This window comes from Schistocerca piceifrons, chromosome 1 (assembly GCF_021461385.2).
Source record: "Schistocerca piceifrons isolate TAMUIC-IGC-003096 chromosome 1, iqSchPice1.1, whole genome shotgun sequence".
Lineage (NCBI taxonomy): Eukaryota > Metazoa > Arthropoda > Insecta > Orthoptera > Acrididae > Schistocerca > Schistocerca piceifrons.
In genome coordinates this window covers 408,768,401-408,787,758 of record NC_060138.1, presented here as the reverse complement: position 1 = coordinate 408,787,758, position 19,358 = coordinate 408,768,401, and the positions used below count along the sequence as shown (strand labels likewise).

General features: G+C 45.2%; 1 protein-coding gene and 1 pseudogene across 2 annotated transcripts in view; one reads left to right on the top strand and one right to left on the bottom strand.

Annotated features, from left to right (window-relative positions):
* Window positions 1–2,148, bottom strand: part of LOC124788942 (steroid hormone receptor ERR1-like) — a 366,179-nt gene extending 364,031 nt beyond the window's left edge. Inside the window, exon 1 of one of the 2 annotated variants that reach the window (XM_047256232.1) lies at window positions 1,996–2,148. In XM_047256232.1, coding sequence (XP_047112188.1) covers window positions 1,996–2,091 — 96 coding nt within the window. In that variant the 5' untranslated portion in view covers window positions 2,092–2,148. The remainder of the gene's footprint in view (window positions 1–1,995) is intronic. The other variant, XM_047256238.1, reaches the window with a different exon arrangement.
* Window positions 2,149–16,014: 13,866 nt separating this feature from the next.
* On the top strand, window positions 16,015–16,131 carry LOC124718755 (annotated as a pseudogene).
* The last annotated feature ends 3,227 nt before the right edge of the window (window positions 16,132–19,358 follow it).

The following is a 19,358-nucleotide window of genomic DNA, read 5'->3' as shown; positions in this document are numbered from 1 at the left end:
CCGCGCACTTCGTAGAAATTCACAAAGTATAGCTGTGGATGTAGATGTAAACGAAGCCATAGGTGTAGACTACGGCGAGTTCACAGAGAGTGCAGTTGCTTACTGTCGTTTCGGGAATTACGGAAAACCTATTTTGGGTAGCGCAAGAGATTTCAAATCAGTCTCGGCGTATTATCAGTCAATCAGTCATTCATTCTGCTGGTACGTTACTTCGAACTTATGAAACTGTTTCAACTATTTAAGTAATGTACGCAGAAGCTGTGCACAGACTTAAAAATGTCTTCACAAAACAAAACTTTCGCCTGGAGCACGCACTACGTGATTAACCGGTTCCTTATGAAAGTTCTACTATTTTCGTAAGAAGAGCAAGTCTGCTCCATGGATAACCTTGAGAATGGTATATCGTCTGTAAAACTACGTATGCCTACCGATTACCCCCTTTGATTGTCTATATAGTATTAGTTTCAATAGGCATAAAAATACGATGCACCATTCGTAAGTCTGCAGCGGTTGCAAAACGAAATGTTCCGAGAGTTAAGGTACATTCGTAATATGCTGGACACGAAATCTAGGGGACCGTGGCACGAAACTCTGTGTTGTCATACCCGTGAATATCTTCTGTGGATCAAAATTAATGTGCTCATAGTACATTAAACAAGACCGTACATCATTCCTTCTCTCATTCTTCGTCAACACTAAATTGATGTTCCAGATCTAATTATCGTTATAAAACTACACCTTTACAAATAAAGAAAACAAACTCGCTGTCGTGTATGTGGTCCACTGTATATACAATTATCAACTCTCCGGATGACAGCGGTAGTTAGTTTGAGAATTACAAAACCGGCTACCCAAATGAAAGTGTAAACGTATGCGATTAGTAAAATAAGTAATGGAATCATCAATAGGAAGATTGACGCTGCAGACTATGTCTTTTACATGGAACTGTGCTACTGAGATTAATGCGCGTTTACCTTCCTTCGGTATGTGAACCAGCTCAGTTATCAAGTCATTCGGGGAGAAGAGCTACAGTTTAATTTGCAATTTCGATCACGGCAGAAATTTTTCACGCACACACTGTCATGGCTGAAAGTCACGTTAACTGCATGAAAATGAGTGCTGTAACCTACTGGGAATCGAACTCCAAACACTTGGAACTGAAATCTCACTGTGTCACCTAGCTACGTATAGTAGCACTCGCCCCTACAGCGTGCACATCACTCATGAAAGCCACGAGCGTTTTTTGTTTCTGTTCTCCTCAGGTATTATATTGCCACTGTGAAAACTACGCCCGTCTTCTCGTAGATTATTTAGTCTCATTTCCCCCAGAGACGAGAGTCGGAAGTCCTCGCTGAGCGCTAGCTAGGTGGCTTGTCTCCCTAGCAATCCGTGTTTTCCTGCTTTGCGCGCATCTTCGCCTCCCACTACGTGCCTTGTCGCGATCTCCTTCGTCTGTTTATTTTTGTACCTTGCAAAGTCGCTGCTTACAGCCTGAGGGCAGCAGAACGCATGTAGTAACAGAAAATTAAAGTTCTTCTGCTTGCACCATTGATCTAAAACAGAGGACAGTGTTTTTACGGAAACACTAATCATGTTATACATAAATCACACGTAAATGAAACGACCTGAGTCATCAGCATCGCATTCTGGGGACTAGCCTTTGTCATTAGATCGGGACACAATGCCGGTGCACGGGTATTACGTTTTTCTTACACTTCTGTCTTCGTACTAGACATTAGATGCAGGTACAGAGGTACGAAGAAATAGGAAGGCGTGATTTGCACATATCACCACCCCTAACTCCCCACAATCTCGATTCGGTACACGCGCACTTCATCGTAACAACAATGGCGTGTCTTTGATAGCAGGGGAAGCAGCAAGTATTTTATAGCCTTTCTGCACCAAGGTCGTGCGACGCGCATACAGTACGACAAAAAAGAGGTACGTCAGAGTTGTACCGGCAGCTCCTGAGGGAGCAGCGCGTCCGGTACCTACCATATCGTGAACGTCTTTGGCGTCGGCGGCGCTCCAGCTGGCATCCACGGCATGCCACTGCACGGGCGGGTTCACCCAGGTGTCCATGGCTTCCATGGCGCGCTCATCGCATGCCGGTGGCCACCGTCCCGCGCACACACTAAGTGCAGACTGGGCGCTTCCACCGCCGCCGCCGTAGACACCGGCGGCCTTCGCGGACCACGTGGTAGCCGCGCCGCGCCGCCCCGGGTCGCTTCTCGGCCGCAGTGCGCATGCGCCACAGACGCCGACTCTCCATTTCACTTTGAAGTGCCGCGCAACATCACACAGGTACGTAGCGTAGTTGGTGCGCTCTCGACGTTAGGAGCGGGAAGAGACGCCTGGAGGTCCGCTCCGTACTCGGTATACACTCTCCGTTGTCCGGCACACGTACACTGGCTTCTCAATATACTAATGATTAAAAAATTCAACACTCCAATAACTCTGATACACTACTGGCCATTAAAATTGCTACACTACGAAGATGACGTGCTACAGACGCGAAATTTAACCGACAGGAACAAGATGCTGTGATTTGCAAATGATTAGCTTTTCAGAGCATTCACACAAGGTTGGCGCCGGTGGCGACACCTACAACGTGCTGACATGACGAAAGTTTCCAACCGATTTCTCATACACAAACAACAGTTGACCGGCGTTGCCTGGTGAAACGTTGTTGTGATTCTTCGTGTAAGGAGGAGAAATGCGTACCATTACGTTCCAGACTTTGATAAAGGTCGGATTGTAGCCTATCGCGATTGCGGTTTATCGTATCGGGCCTTTTTTTCTGCTCTCGTTGGTCGAGATCCAATGACTGTTAGCAGAATATGGAATTGGTGGGTTCAGGAGGGTAATACGGAACGACGTGCTGGATCCCAAAGGCCTCGCATCACTAGCAGTCGACATGACAGGCATCTTATCTGCATGGCTGTAACGGATCGTGCAGCCACGTCTCGATCCCTGAGTCAGCAGATGGGGACGTTTGCAAGACAACAACCATCTGCACGAACAGTTCGACGACGTTTGCAGCAGCATGGGCTATCAGGTCGGAGACCGTGGCTGCGGTTACCTTGACGCTGCATCACAGACAGGAGCGCCTGCGATGGTGTACTCAACGACGAACCTGGGTGCACGAACGGCAAAATGTCATTTTTTCGGATGAATCCAGGTTCTGTTTACAGCATCATGATGGTTGCATCCGTGTTTGGCGACGTCGCGGTGAACGCACATTAGAAGCGTGTATTCGTCATCGCCACACTGGCGTATCACCCGGCGTGTGATGGCATGGGGTGCCATTGGTTACACGTCTCGGTCACCTCTTGTTCTCATTGATGGCACTTTGAACAGGGTACGTTACATTTCAGCTGTGTTACGACCCGTGGCTCTACCCTACATTCTATCCTTGCGAAACCCTACATTTCAGCAGGATAATGCACGACGCATGTTGCAGGTCCTGTACGGGCCTTTCTGGATACAGAAAATCTTCGACTGCTGCCCCGGCCAGCACATTCTCCAGATCTCTCACCAATTGAAAACGTCTGGTCAATGGTGACCGAGCAACTGGCTTGTCACAATACGCCAGTCACTACTCTTGATGAACTGTGGTATGTTGAAGCTGCATGGGCAGCTGTACCCGTACACGCTATCCAAGCTCTGTTTGACTCAATGCCCAGGCGTGTCAAGGCCGTTATTGCGGCCAGAGGTGGTTGTTCTGGGTACTGATTTCTCAGGATCTATGCACCCAAAATGCGTGAAAATATAATCACATGTCGGTTCTAGTGTAATATATTTGTCCAAGGAATAACCGTTTATCATCTGCATTTCTTCTTGGTGTAGCAGTTTTAATGGCCAGTAGTGCATTTGGGTCCAGTACGATTAAGATTGTAACGTAGCTGCGATGACCACTCCGTTGCATTACAATATCATCATGCGAATGTCGTATTTAGGGTGTACTATAAGTCCACCGACAGAATTGCCCCACCCTGTATTTTCACAACAGTGAAAAAGGCTGTGGATGCGATCGCGTAAGGGTCTGTCTTGTCGTACGCGCCTGTGTACACAAGCAAAAGTCCTGTCTCGTGGTACAACTTAACAAAGCACCTTTGTGCCATTGTTCCATTGGATTCAGTCCATCCATACACAATGTGCAATGCATCCATACACAATGTGCATAACGGCCAGCCGGCCGGTGTGGCCGTGTGGTTCTAGGCGCTTCAGTTTGGAACCGCGTGACCGCTACGGTCGCAGGTTCGAATCCTGCCTCGGGCATGGATGTGTGTGATGTCCTTGGGTTAGTTAGGTTTAAGTAGTTCTAAGTTCTAGGGGACTGATGACCTCAGAAGCTAAGTCCCATAGTGCTCAGAGCCATTTCTGCATAACGGCCAACTCTTCACCAGTAAATCTATCCATACTGCTCACTGTTAACGTACGACTAAGAATGCCGACAAAATTAACCCAAGACAGAAAACAGCGGTACTGAAAGAGGACGAACTGTACAGTGGGCATTACTATTAACAACGGCAGGTATCATGAGTGAATGGAACAAGTCTGGTTCCAAACACGCAGCACATACCGTCTACCAGATATCATCAGTGCAGGAAAGGTACAAAGATAAGTGCAGGTAAGAAATCACACGTAACGCAATTACTATGTAACGAGCCGATGGAAAAAGTGGAAATTTGTGGTAAGTTCCTATGGGACCAAACTGCTGAGGTCATCAGTCCCTAGGATCTACACTACGTAATCTAACTTAAACTAACTTATGCTAAGGACAACACAGACAGCCATACCCGAGGGAGGAGTCCAGCCCCCAAGGGGGGAAGTCGAACCTCCGACGGGGGGCGCACTAGACCTAGCCGCTACCCCGCGCGGCGAGACACTGGAGACCACTAGCCCGTTATACTAATAGGGTCAGGAAATGGCGCTGAATACCCTCTGAAACATAGTCGTTGGAATTCGCGTTCACCAAGTATTATACAGGGCGTTTCAAAAAGAATGACCTGATTTATGGACGGTAATAATCACGAAAGTTGGTATGTTGCGGCAAGGAAATGTGTGTTGTTTGAATGAGCGTGGTCTAGAGTTAAAGAAAACCGCCGTTAGATATCAGTCAATGCGTCTTCTCAATTTGCAGTCAGTCAGAAATAAGATGGCGTCAGCTCAACAGAAGGCGTTTTGTGTGCTGCAGTTTGCAAAGAGTGAGTCAGTGATTAGGTCCGGCGTGCTTTTCGTGGGCGTTTTGACTATTATCCGCCTGCAGCAAAAACATTCGTCATTGTTATCGCCAGTCCGAAGAGACAACACGCTTGTGCAAAGGTAAGACCGAGCGATGTGGCGCAGTGGTTAGCACTCTGGACTCACGATTCGGGAGAACGACGGTTCAAACCAGCGTCCGGCCACCCTGATTTAGGTTTTCCGTGATTTCCCTAAAACGCTTGAGGCAAATAGCGGGATGGTTTCTTGGAAAGGGCACAACTAGTGCGAGCTCTTCTGGATGGTGGTAAAAGGAAACGGGTTGACTTCAGCAATGCTCTGCTAGAGGACATGGACGACGATACATTGCCACCACGGTTAATTTTGACATTTCATGTTATTGGTAAAGTAAATCGACATAACGTGGGTAATGGGGACCGCAGAACCCTCATGACATTATTGAGCACGAAAGAGACTCACCTAAAGTGTGCAGAAGTACTACTTCTAACAACCAAGATCGCTACTGTATTGCATTTATTGTGATGACCGGTTTTAGCAAACTACGTTGTCATCATCAGATCTTCTGCAGTACACTGAACGTTGATAAAACGCATATTATACCGTGTCATGTCATAGAGCGACCTAAAGTGAACGTTTTCTCGTGAAAAAGTGTACGGTCCCCTTTTTGAGAAAAACTGTGATTGGATCGAGCTTTCTACAAACGAATGCAGAATTGGCTTTTTCCATAGCTTCAGGATAACTCCGATGACTTTATTTTCTAACGTTCGTCAGTTTCTGAATGACACCCTGCCTCAACACCGGACAGGGCGCACGGGACTCTGAGACACTGCCCTGCATTCTTGGCCTCCAGGATCACCAGACATGATCGCATAAATTTTTTTCTTGTGGGGATATGTGAAGGAAGGTTTGTTCATCTCCCGTTTACCTCGTGACATAGAACAAGTAAAGAACAAAATAACAGCAGCCATAACTTCTATAAAAACAGATACATTGTATAAAGTTCAGGACGAATTTAGTTATCGTCTAGATGTTATTCGTGTTGCTGCTGGTGGACACATACAGCATTTGTAACAGTATAGCTAAAACTTTAAGATTTTGTAAGTATTTTGCAATTCATCCAATTTCGTAGTATGTTTTTATCAATAAATAAGGAGTTTTATAATCGTATCATTCTTTTAGAAATACCCAGCATTCCTTAAAATTTTTTTACAGTTGTATAAAATATTTTTCAGTTGTCACTGTTAAAAATAATAGTAATTCAGCATTGATACGGATAAGTGTGGAAAGACGCAGAAAACAGCAGTCAAACTATACCATGTACCACACTAATTGGGGTTATACTACGAGACAAGACCAAATGACTGATGTTCCGTTCATCTATTGACGCTCGATATTTATGCTCTACCATGAGTTCGGTATCATGCGAAGAAGAAGTAAGATTAGGGTTTCACGACGATGTCGTTAAAGGCGGAGCACAAGCTCTTAATGAAGAAGAGAATAGGACGTGTCATTTTTCAAAGGAAAAGCGATTTACGAAAACGCGGAAAGCGTAACATTGGATGGCTGCACGGAAATCGGAAATCCTGTCCTCCCGAATGCGAGTTCAATGCCCTTAAACGATGCACGACTCGCTCTGTTGATGGTTTAGCACCGTCGCCGCATTCGGACACCGACATCTACATGAACGTACCACCATTGGCCGGCCACAGTCGTACGGCTTCACTGCTGTGACACTGGCGGCGTGGACGCCACGTCAGTTGGCAAGGCCGTCTGGAGGCTTAGGCTAGGCGGAAAGCGCGCGCTTTCCTCGTCCATTGCGCGCTTTCCTCGTCCATTTGTGTTGTATCTGACAAGGAACCCTTTGAGTGCGAGGTCGCAAGTTCAGTCTTTAGTAAGACTTATTTCGAGGTGTTGTGTTAGCAATAATAACAGGAAAAATATTAGCTGCTGATGACTCGAATGTGCATCAGGATGGCGACCAAAAATAAGTGCCTGGCAAATGCAGAGATCAACCTTCTATGGGATGTATGTATTACACTTCACAAAATGGACATCGTTAACATTCAAAAAATGTTCAGAACAAACCATTAACTTGCACAATGAACACTGCATGTAAAATGGCACGCCACAGTGATCACAAAGGTTTGCACCATCGAGGTGGAAGCCGAAATCCTTGGGAGTTACAAACCGTGCAGGACGTTCAGCTATGTATCCACTCATAAAGAAGAGATACAGAATCATATTGGTGTAACCGGGTGATGAGAACTGATGGAATGTGATGGCGTGCAACTGAATACTAAATTATCGTAAAACTGGCTATCCTTCAGGGCGTAACTGGGGATAGTGCGATATGTTTTATAGGCACGGAAATAACAAACATCGAGAGGCTGAATTTGTCCAGTGGTTCCAGGTGGAATGAACTGCAATGCCACACATTTTTCAGGAGTGATAGTTTGCTCTGAGGGAGTATATTTTTATACGCAGATTGGGAATCAAGCAAAAGCAAGTTATTTTGACCAGCTATTGGCCAAAAGCAGTGCTCATATCGCAGTTGTAGCTCTCTCATGCCCATTTTGCTAGTCTTGCTTCTGTGACGTAAATATTCCTTACTGCGCTTGCAAAACCCTGCACACGAGAAAGAATCGTAGGGGGCAGAGCACCTCTAACTTCTCACAGCACAATAAATAACTTCCCAGCCAATGCACAATCCAGATTAACAGTCAGCATAATTGTGTACGAATGCTTTAAGACATTGATGTTACAAGTCCCTTGGTACTCTGATTTCCAGGGTTCCTTTCACACGCATTTCCTTTTAAAATCCCGATTGCTCGGAGTTGAAAACAAATTCCTTACTGAACGACAGGATAAGTTTGCTTATCTAATATGCAAATTTTCTGGCCAATTCTGCAGTTTGCTGTACATCGTCAAGTTGACGCTTTGTTTAAATTTCGTTATCTTACTTCTTCCAATTCTGTAGTACTGTTTGAACTTTTGCAGCTATCCACCTCCCAAGAAATCAATGTAATCTATGTCGCGTACATAATTATGTTTAGTACACGCTGCTTGTACCATTGTCCTTTACTACGTTTCACTGGAGAGAAGATTTGTGGCTCCCTGTCCGCCATGACGGTGCGACCTCGCGCTCAAGGGGTTCGTTGTGAAGCTTTTCGACCGCCGGCGTTACTATTCGCGCAAAGTTACACACTTGCTGTTGGTTACTTCTTTGTGTTTATTACTTTAGTTTTGTTCATACGCTATAGACAATTCTGTGGCTTTCACGTTTGGATTTCTCTCGGTTTGTACTTTCACTTTTGTGTAGGATTTGCCTTCGTTCATTTGGTCCTTTCTGCCATCCGCCGATTTCTCAGAAACCGCCTAGCGGCAATCCCACACCTGGGTAATTGGTTAATAAAGGTATCGTGCGAGTTCTACTGTAATTTGTAAAGACCTAGCTTGAAACTATATGACCTATTTATAAGTGAAGCAACTGTAGCTATTGAGGGACTTCCACACGGTATACAATGCAGGTAATCACCGCCGGTATTTACATGCTTGGTGATTTCTTTTTTGCCGGCCGTTGTGGCCGAGCGGTTCTAGGTGCTTCAGTCCGGAATTGCGCTGCTGATACGGTCGCAGGTTCGAATACGGCGTCGGGCATGGATGCGTGTGATATCCTTAGGTTAGTTAGGCTTACGTAGTTCTATGTCTAGGGGACTGATTACCTCAGATGATAACTCCCATAATGCTCAGAGCCATTTGAACCAAAACGCGAGCCCGACAGAGAGAAAGGGGGGTGGGCAGTAAGATAGGACGGGAGGAGGATAGGAATATGTCGTGAGTGGGAGTGGTGAATCTAGTTGCACGCTGGTAAAGTTAGGCGTAACGTCGTTATGACGCGTACTCGCTATATTGAAGACGAGAGAGGCCTTTTGTCGACTTTTGTGATTGTTCGAGACATTCAACCATTTTTGCTAACTAATTAAAGGAGGGGTTCATTGTATCGTCAATTGGTGTATTCACTGCAATTTTGATAGCTATTAATTGATGTCTTTATTTTCGTTGGAAGCGTGAACCTGCCAAAAAACGACCCCACAGTGAGGTATCCAAATGGTAACATTGGCTGTATTGGAAGCAAAGTCACCATGGATGAGTCAGTTAATTGCAAAAGTATAGTGACAGAAGGTCTGTGCTAGAAACTATCGCGAGTATGAATTTCTTTATTAATGCGAAAATTGCAGCCATTTAGCAGCATGGTACGGAGTAGGCGTTAAATTCGACACAAGTAGGGAACTACCTTCAAAAATGATTCAGTTGTTAAAATGTCTAACGCCAAAGCAGAATTTGACAGATGTCCTCCATATTGTCAACTAATTACACATATCGGTATCATTGAAGAACTGCATCAGTGTGTATGAAATTGTCCTTGTAGTTATTTACTACCGATAAGGATTACTGAATCTGACCTTCAGACAAACTGACTAGAAAGAAAGACAGGTGCCAGTCGAAGTTATTCGCCGTGAGACAATTTTAACAACTGAATCATTTCTGAAGGTAATTCCCTACTTGCGTCGAGTTTAATGCCGACTCCGTATAATGCTGCTACTTGGAGGCAATTTTAGCATTTAAAATGTTACTCGCGGTAGTATGGAACACAGGACTTCAATCACTCTTGCTTCTGCAATATCTGACTGAGCCACAGTAACTTTCCTTCCCATACAGCCAATATTGCCATTCAGATAGCTCACTGTGGGGTCGTTTCTTTCCAAAAGTTGGCAGGTTCACACTTTCAACGAAAATGAAGACATCAATACCTTTCAAAATTGCAGTGAATACACCAATTGACGGTACAATGAACCGCTCCTTTTAATCGTCTGCAAAAATAGCTACCACAGTTTAGCGTCTCGAACATAACAAAAGTCGATAAACGGTCTCTGTTGTCTTCAATACAGAGCATACACATCACTGGAGTAGCTCGACACGTCATAATGACGTGACACGTGACTTACCAGCGTGCAAGGAGAGACACACTGAAAGAGAGCCTCCACAGGCGAAGGCTGAGTTATTGAAATGTTGCTCACATAAATTTAGGGGACGAAGAGTTGACAGGCGGGCCAGGTAGGGAGTGGTGCTAACAAAACAGCGCAGACGAGGTTCACGGCGCCTAGTATGAGAAGGGGCCTGAGAAGCACACTGAGGTGTGCACACAGATGAAATAACGATTTGTACCACGAAGCATCCCAGCATTCACCTCAACCAGGCATGGGGAAAGTTTGGTGATCCGCGGGCGTGATTCACATACTTGGGGTAACGCACCGATACGAATGGCGCTCCTTTCCAAACATGCCATGCGAACAATTTAAACTTCAAAACACTTGCTTTTGAGAGTACATTAATGTTATCTTCTCTCCATCATGAGGTGTTTACATTTATTTACGCGTCATGAACCTTGTTTATTTAATTACGACTTATTTACATTACCTATCTTAAAAACTTCCATTGAAAAATTCTGCAGCACCTCGCTCTCTCTCTCCGTTCTACTAGTTTCTTCCGACCACCGGTTGCCCACCCGTGATCTGAATGACTTATAAAAACCCATAAACTAAAAACTGTGCGAGCTGGTTGGGACTTAAAACATCGCACCACGGTAATATGACATTAGTTCGTAATTCTCGACGCCTGTAACTGTCTCATTGTCGTGCTCCAACAATATTAACTGTATTTTACAGCTAATATGCGTTCTAGCCATTAAACATTTCCGGTAAGCTGTAAAGCTCACCTGTATAACTTCAAGTGGTTTAGGAAACGTAGATATAATACTTGATCCCGTCGTTTGATCGCGCGTACGAACTCACTCATTTGAGGCATATAATGCCACACAGTCCACACCGGCAGTGCGACGGTGTCTGGGGCAGTGCGACGTCAGCACAGCGATCATTGTTGCAGATCTCTCCACGCGGCAGCAGACTGTGGTGCGCCCAGCACCGCCTTTTCGTCAACACCTGTTTCTGCGTATAGCATCACGCAGGACGTATGCATGATTGGAGGCTAAACTGAGAACGAACGTTGTCGGACTGCATTCGACATTGTCATATGGTCCCTGGCAGGCAGATGGCGTGCTGGTACGAAGTGCTATTAGGTACACAACACTAGCAAAAATGGTTCAAAGGGCTCTGAGCACTATGGGACTTAACTTCTGAGGTCATCAGTCCCCTAGAACTTAGAACTACTTAAACCTAACTAACCTAAGGACATCACACACATCCATGCCCGAGGCAGGATTCGAACCTTCGACCGTAGTGGTCGCGCGTTTCCAGACAGTAGCGCCTAGAACCGCTCGGCCACTCCGGCCGGCAAACAACACTAACACCTTAGCTTTGCACAGCCGTTAATTTGGACAGCAGGTATGTCTTTCTTGACATGTTAAGGTCGGTGGCTATGTCCTGTCTTCAGGCCGCACGTTGCCCGTGCTGCCACGTGCTACCCCGCTACAGAGGGTGTTCAGTTGTTGCCCTAGCCAGAACAGTCTTCAAATCTCTCTCACCAACTGACAAATCTGGTCATGGGTTGCAAAGTGACTAGAACGCCACCACTCGCCAGCAGTTATGACAGTTGAACTTTGGCACAGAAGTGAAGCCGCATGGAATGGCGTATCGGTATCTGTCATCGAGGCCCAATTCGAATTGATGCCCAGTGTGGTTAGAGGAATTGTTGCTGTCTGTTGTGACAGTTCTGTGCACTAGGTTGGTTGATTTGGGGGAGGGGACCAAACAGCGAGTTCATCGATCCCATCGTGTTAGGGAAGGATGGGAAGGGAAGTCGACCGCACCCTTTCAAAGGAACCATCCCAGCATTTGCCTGAAGCGATTTAGGGAAATCACGGAAAACCTAAATCAGGATGGCCGGACGCCGGTTCGAACCGTCGTCCTCCCGAATGCGAGTCCAGTGTGCTAACCACTGCACCACATGATCGGTGCTCTGTGTACTAAATTTCGCACCTTGTACACCCGCACATCACTTACAAATTTCACGTGTTCCTCCTACTATACTGAATGTGCACAACAAGTAAAACTTCGTAACTTGCCTTCCTTCCTGGTGTTGCAGTTGTAATGGCCAGCAATGTATATCAATAGTAGTTTTGGTGTACATAAATACTGCAGACAATAACTTATAAACTTTAAGTGAATTTAATGAGAACTCTGCAGAGAAAATGTCTTGGCGCAGGAATATTCGACACGTTATCTGTCACGAAAAGCGTACCTGTGCTACATCACATTCCAACAAACGACTGACACATGCATATCGCTTTAACAAAACTGATCTTGAAGTACTTCCGAGTAAAATATATTGGGCGCCGTTACTTTCAGATCTAACTTCACAAGCAATAATAGCTGCTGAAGACACCGAGCCAAGGTCAAGTTCAAACAAGTTAATACCGAAGATGGTAGGCTCTGTTTTCTTGACAATAGAGATAAGAGCATGACAGCTGACTTATACCCCGCTAACTTGCCAGTCTGTTAGCACCAGCAAGATGCAACACTTTAGGTCATGGATACACTAGGCAACTTCTGTTACTGAAAAATCATTCAATAACTGAATGCCAACATATGTTACACAGTGCAAAAACGTCCAGAAGCACACATCACGATGCGCCGCCACGACCACAATACGTCGAAGCAAATTTCTCTGCCACTGTCACTCGAACGTAATTACTGTGAAGATTCATGTCAGAGCGCAATGTAGCAAGGCATTACCAAAAACGGTGACAGGGACATTTCAACCCTTTTAAAGCTGCCCAAATCGACTGCTGGTGTTGTGGTTCTTAGGTGGAAACGCTAAAGAACAATTACGGCTTTTACCACGACGAGGCAGACCTCATGTATCGACAGACAGGGACCGTGGGCGTTGTGGAGGTTTGGTTGTAAAAAAACTCGCATGAAGTCATCAGAGCTTATCACTCATGAGTTCCAGAGTGCTACCAGCGTTCCAACTGGCAGAGTCACGACGTGGAAGCAATGGAACACAACTGAGATGGGCTAGAAAGTCGACCTTGCCCCAGATCTCAGGGTCCAACATCCTTATTTTCTCTGGTTTCGGTTTTTGAGGAATAACAGGCTGTCATTTCTCTACACACATTCAGACATCTCATTAAACGTGTCCCCACCCGAGTTCAAGCCGTCATAAAGGCGAAGGGTGGTCACATCTCATTTTAATCTTAACCAACAGATGGCGGGAAACTATTGATCAGACAGTCTATTTGCAACAGAAGCCATCAGCTAAAGTGCTTGTACATGATACCGTGTTGGCAGGATTGGTGGGAAACTGTTCATGAGGCACAACATTTGGGTCGATCGCCAAGAATAATAAAAATAACAGCGAGCAAGTGTGACAAACCCTAGCACAAAATCGGCAGCTGTCTCTGAGGATGATACAGAAGGAGTTGGGAATCAGAAATGCCAACATTAATATCGTCATTCCGAAAGATTTGCTGCACCGATCTATTGACGATCTTAAAAGAAAACAGGAAAAGTGGCGAGCTTTCATTTACACATGTGGCTGAGAGCCACACTTTCTGTAAACTGTCATCATAAGGGATGCGATACCTGGTGCTGCCAATTGGCTCAAAATGCCATTAGGAGGACCCGGATTCAGTTACCGGTACTGCTTGCGGCTTTCCTTGGTCGAAGGATTGCAGCAGGGTGCACTCAGACGGGTGAGGCCAAATGAGGAGCTACTTGAAAAAGGAGCAACTCCCGAGGTCGAAAAGCGGACAACTGGTGAGGGTATAGCGTGCTGGCCACGTGCCCCTCCATGCCGTATACACTGACGCCATTGGGAAGAGAATGACTGTTCGGAATGGCGTGAACTCCAGGACCTAATCAGGGAGTTAGGTTTTTACTTGGTACTGTAGATGTATTACAGCTGTGAGCGCAGGGACACGTTAAAATAAGAGGGAATCGTCAGCCTATACATTCTATACGAATGGGAAAAAGACTAACGCAATAACTTTGGTCGGAACTATACGTGAATATGACAAATAGTTTTGGAGTATGTTAAGTGGTAGCGTTTAACTCCCATTATAGCTGTAATATGCAGTACTGCTTTAACGCAGAGAAGGGCGTCCTTATTTAAGAAACAAGGCGCTGGGGCGAGGCGACAATAGTCGCTGCAAACTGCGTCATTCAATACTTCTGTGATCGTCCGAGTCGTCTGTCCAGGGCTAATAAGAAAAACGATGAGACGCTCTGCTCATTTCAGTTACCACGTGAAATCTCTGTCCCTGACACCACGGTCGAAAGTTTTACTCAGGTGACGAACAGATACAAAATTGTGTATTGAGAATTCTAGATTAACGCCTGTCACGGACGTCACCACACGCATGCGAGTTGTTAGGGCAAAGTTACCCTGAAGCGTCAATAACTGCCCATCGTCTAGTGTTTGCACGTGCTGAAAAGTTGAGTAGCAGTTGAGTATTAATAGTTGCCAAAGCAAGGGTAACACTCCTGTGTGTGCCTTAACTGCTTAACAACCGTGTTAACTGTTAATGTGAATCCGTGATGTTGTTGACAGCTGAATCACGGCATTTGGAGGGGAAGGTCTCGCCACGGGTTATCTCACTTTCATTATCCAACAGCTTTTCTTATCGGTCAGCTCATATGTTATCAGTGACCACTACACACGATCGCCTCAAGGCCGTTCTAAACGTATTGACGAGTTTGTTCAACAACTTAAATTACTGCTATCTACTCTGTAGCCGATTACATTTGATACATACACACCACTAACCTTGGCATAGAAACTGTCATCGTAAAACAGCCACTGCACACTCCACAAAATTCTAGTCTAATAATAAATTGTCACTGTGTTGCAAAAATCTTTTCAGGATAAAAATTAAAAGGCTATGTTGCTCTAATGAGAACGTCCCTCGAAAGGGTAACGCAGCACACGGGTTTGAAAAAATGATCTGGACCCATACTGCAAGCACCTCATGTCCCTAACTTGTTTTCTGACTTATATGTGATGCTGATTGAGTTCGGCAACCAATTTCAGCTAGTAACAGAAAATACTGTGTTCAAGAACTACAAGAGAAGAAGACCCCGAGATAGGCAAGATTGCAGTTAGATTACACCACGGTCAGACAGAGATTCCGAAATCTGACACTGGATTGTAAGGCGTATCCAGGAGCAGATGGAGACTCAGATCACAATTTAGCAGTGATGAGGAGCAGGCTGAATTCAAGAGACTAGTCAGGAAGAATCAATGCACAAAAAAGTGGGATACACAGTAATAAGGAACGAAGAGATAGCTGGAAGTACTCTAATGCTATAGCTGCTGCCATAAGAAATAGCTCAGTAGGCAGTTCAGTTGAGGACGAATCGACATCTTTAAAAACTGCAATCACAGAAGTCGGAAAGAAAAACATACGTACAAAAAATGTAAGTGCGAGGAAACCATGGATAACAGAGGATATACTTCAGTTGATCGATGACAGAACAGGGAAATTCAGGAATGTAGAAATGCAAGTCTTGAAGTAAGTAGAAAGTGTAGCGTATAGAAAAATCAAGAGAGTCTTCGGTGAAATTAAAAGCAATAGAGGAAACATTATGAGTGCAGTGGGAATTCCATCGTCAAATGCAGGGGAGAGTGTGGATAGATTGAAAGAGTACACTGAAGATCGCTATGAGGGGAAGACCTGTCTGATGTGGTAGAACAAGAAACAGGAGTTGACTTAGAAGAGATATGGGATGAAGTATTAGAATCAGAATATAAAAGAGCTTCGGAAGACTTAATGGCAACGGCCTTGCCGCAGTGGATACACCGGTTCCCGTGAGATCACCGAAGTTAAGCGCTGTTGGGCGTGACCGGCACTTGGATGGGTGACCATCCAGCCGCCATGCGCTGTTGCCATTCTTCGGGGTGCACTCAGCCTCGTGATGCCAACTGAGGAGCTACTTGACCGAATAGTAGCGGCTTCGGTCAAGAATACCATCCTAACGACCGGGAAAGCGGTGTGCTGACCCCACGCCCCTCCTATGCGCATCCTCCTCTGAGGATGACACGGCGGTCGGATGGTCCCGGTAGGCCACTAGTAGCCTGTCGACGAAGTTTTTTTTTTTTTTTTTTTTTTTTTTTTTTGAAGATTTGGTATTAAATAAGGCAGCAGGGGGAAGTGGGGGAAGTGGGAACAAAACGACTTTTAACGTTGGTGTGTGGAATGTATGAGTCGGTCCATATACCACCTCAGTTTCAGAAACATGTCATCCACAAGATTGCAAAAGCCGACGAGTGTGAGAATTATCGCACAATCAGCTTAACAGCTCATGCATCAAAGTTGCTGAGAAGACTGGAAAAGAAAATTGAGACGACGATCAGTTTGGCTTTGGGAAAGGTGAAAGCACCGTAGAGGCAGTTCTGACGCAGCGGTTGATAAAGGAACCAAGAATAAAGGGAAAAAAAAACATTCACAGGATTTGTCGACCTGGAAAAAGCGTTCGACAATGTAAAATGATGCAAGATGTTCGAAATTATGGGAAAAATAGCGATAATCTGTAGGGAAACGCGGGTAACATCTACAACAGCCAAGAGGGAACAGTAAGACTGGAAGACGAAGAACGAAGTGCTCGGTTTAAAAAGGTTGTAAGAGAGGGATGTAGTCTTTCGCCCCTGCTGTTCAATCTATACGCCGAAGAAGCAATGACGGAAATAAAAAAAAGACGTAAGAGGAGGTTGAAAATTCAAGTTGAACGGACATCAATCGCTTATGGCAGTGCAATGCTCAGTGACAGTGAAGAAGAATTACAGGATGTGGTTGTATGGAATGAATAGTCTAATGAGTACAAAATATGGACCGAAAGTAAATCGATGAAAGACGAAGGTAATGACAAGTAGCAGAAATGAGAACAGCGAGAAACATAACATCAGGTTTAGTGATCACGATGAAATTAAGGAATTGTATCTAGACACCGAAATAATGTGACGGACGGAGCAAGGAGGGCACCGAAAGCAGACAAGCACTGGCAAAAGGGGCATTCCTGGCCAAGAGAACTCTGTTAGAATCAAACATAAGCCTTAATATGAGGAGGAAATTTCTGAGAATGTACGTTTGGAGCATAGTGAAACAGGGACTGTGGGATAACCGGAAAAAAGCGAATCGAGACGTTTGAGACGTGATGCTACAGAAGAATGTTGAACTGATAAGGTAAGGAATGAGGTGATTCTTCACAGAATCGGCAAAGAAAGAAACACATGCAAAACACTGACAAGAGGAAGGGATAGGAGGGTAGGACATCTGTTAAGACATCAGGGAATAACTTCCATGGTATTAGAGGGAGTTGTAGAGGGTAAAAACCGCAGAAGAAGACAGAGACTGGAATATACCCAGCAAATAATTGATGAGGTTGCAAGTGCTGCTCTGAGATGAAGAGGCTGGCACAGGAGAGGAATTCGGGAGAGGGGGTGGGGGCGGGGGTCGCATCAGGCCAGTCAGAAGACTGATGACTAAAAGATATAAAATAAAATAATGAAAAATGGGATACACTGACGGTTCCATTTGTGTATCCCTCGTAACCATACGAACGTTTCGAGCCGCAAGTACGACTATGAAAACGGATACGGTTGTCATCATCTTAGAAAACGGGAGTGTCTTCAGCATTACTCTTCATAAAGATTTAGGCGTAAGGACATTTGGTCACCGAGAATGATGAAATAAACTTTCTGGTTCACGTTCACGTTGACATGAGGGAGTGAGACCAAGTCATGATACGAAAAACTCCCCCATAACATCAGACAACCACCTCCGGCCTAGCCTACACTCTCTCCACTGTGCGAATTAGACGTCCCATTCGGTCGTCGGTACACTCGCCGCCTCGTATCATTTGTACAGAAGCAAAATTGAGACTTGTTGAGCAACACTAAGCGTCTCAGTCAGCTACCGTCCAGTTTCTGTGTTGTTTGGCCCACTGAAGACTTGCAGATTTTCGTGCCGCTTTGTGTATTGATCTTACGCGAGACATCCTACTCCAGATATCCATTGTGGTTCCCTTCACAATCTTCTCTCAGAACTGGTCGTGATGGACGCGAATTCAGCATTTCCTGTCTGGTTTTAAACCGACTGTTACTCAAAAGGCGTGACAATCGTCTCCAGTTCCTATTGGCTAGGATATTTAGACCGATCTTCTTACGCCGTTCCTTACAGACGTTCCTTACAGACATGTTGGACAGTCCACGCTAATACAACTGCTTATCGGATAACTTCATCCCTGGTGTGGCCTTGGCACGTCAAAACATTATGACTTCTATTGGCCACTGTATAACGTCTCTACGTCTACTCAACTTACTACGCTGATTTCCTGCAACCGACTAATTTCAGCGATGGATGGTCACATGGCCCCTGGTACCAGTTCCAACCACCTACAGCGCTCTAAAGCGATCACTGTGCTCTTTTCTAGTATTTTACTGACACGCAATGGCGGAAGAAATAGATTTACTATTGACGGCAAGAAGCGATGGTAGAGCATTATAGTCATTACTAAGAGGACCATTGTAATGGACGTGACTGCTGAGTTTAACATGCTTCTGGCTTAAGCTAAACAGTGTTACGCAAACAGAATAAAGAAAAGTCTGATGTCGAAATACATTCTGGCTCTATGTTTCTCTACGGCAGAATATGCTCCACCAGTCTGGCGGAACTGCGCACAAACCAGGCACGTTGACACAGCTCTTTACGAGACAAGCTGCATTATAACTGGTTGCCTACCTTCAACCCCAACTGACAAGCTACCATTTTACAGGGATAGCACCCCAGGATAATTGACAACGAACAGCGGCAGAGGTTGAAGGGAAAAAGTGAGAGAGGGAGAGAAAACACGAAAATGATTCCAGGCGTGCCATGTTTGGAAGCGAACCATCATGTTCTATGCTGAAGTCGAGCAAGAGCTTCCTTCGAACAACTGAAGCCATTAAATCATAATCTTCCGCTCTCCGAATAGAACTGTGGTGAGACAAGGTAACTAGAAGAGTAACCAAAACCTAAATGAAGACCCCTCTGCTGGTTTCCAACTACCCTACCAGATGCGGAACACTTTGAACAGACTGTGAACTGGAGTGAAGCGGGGCAAACAAAACTAGAAGCGGTG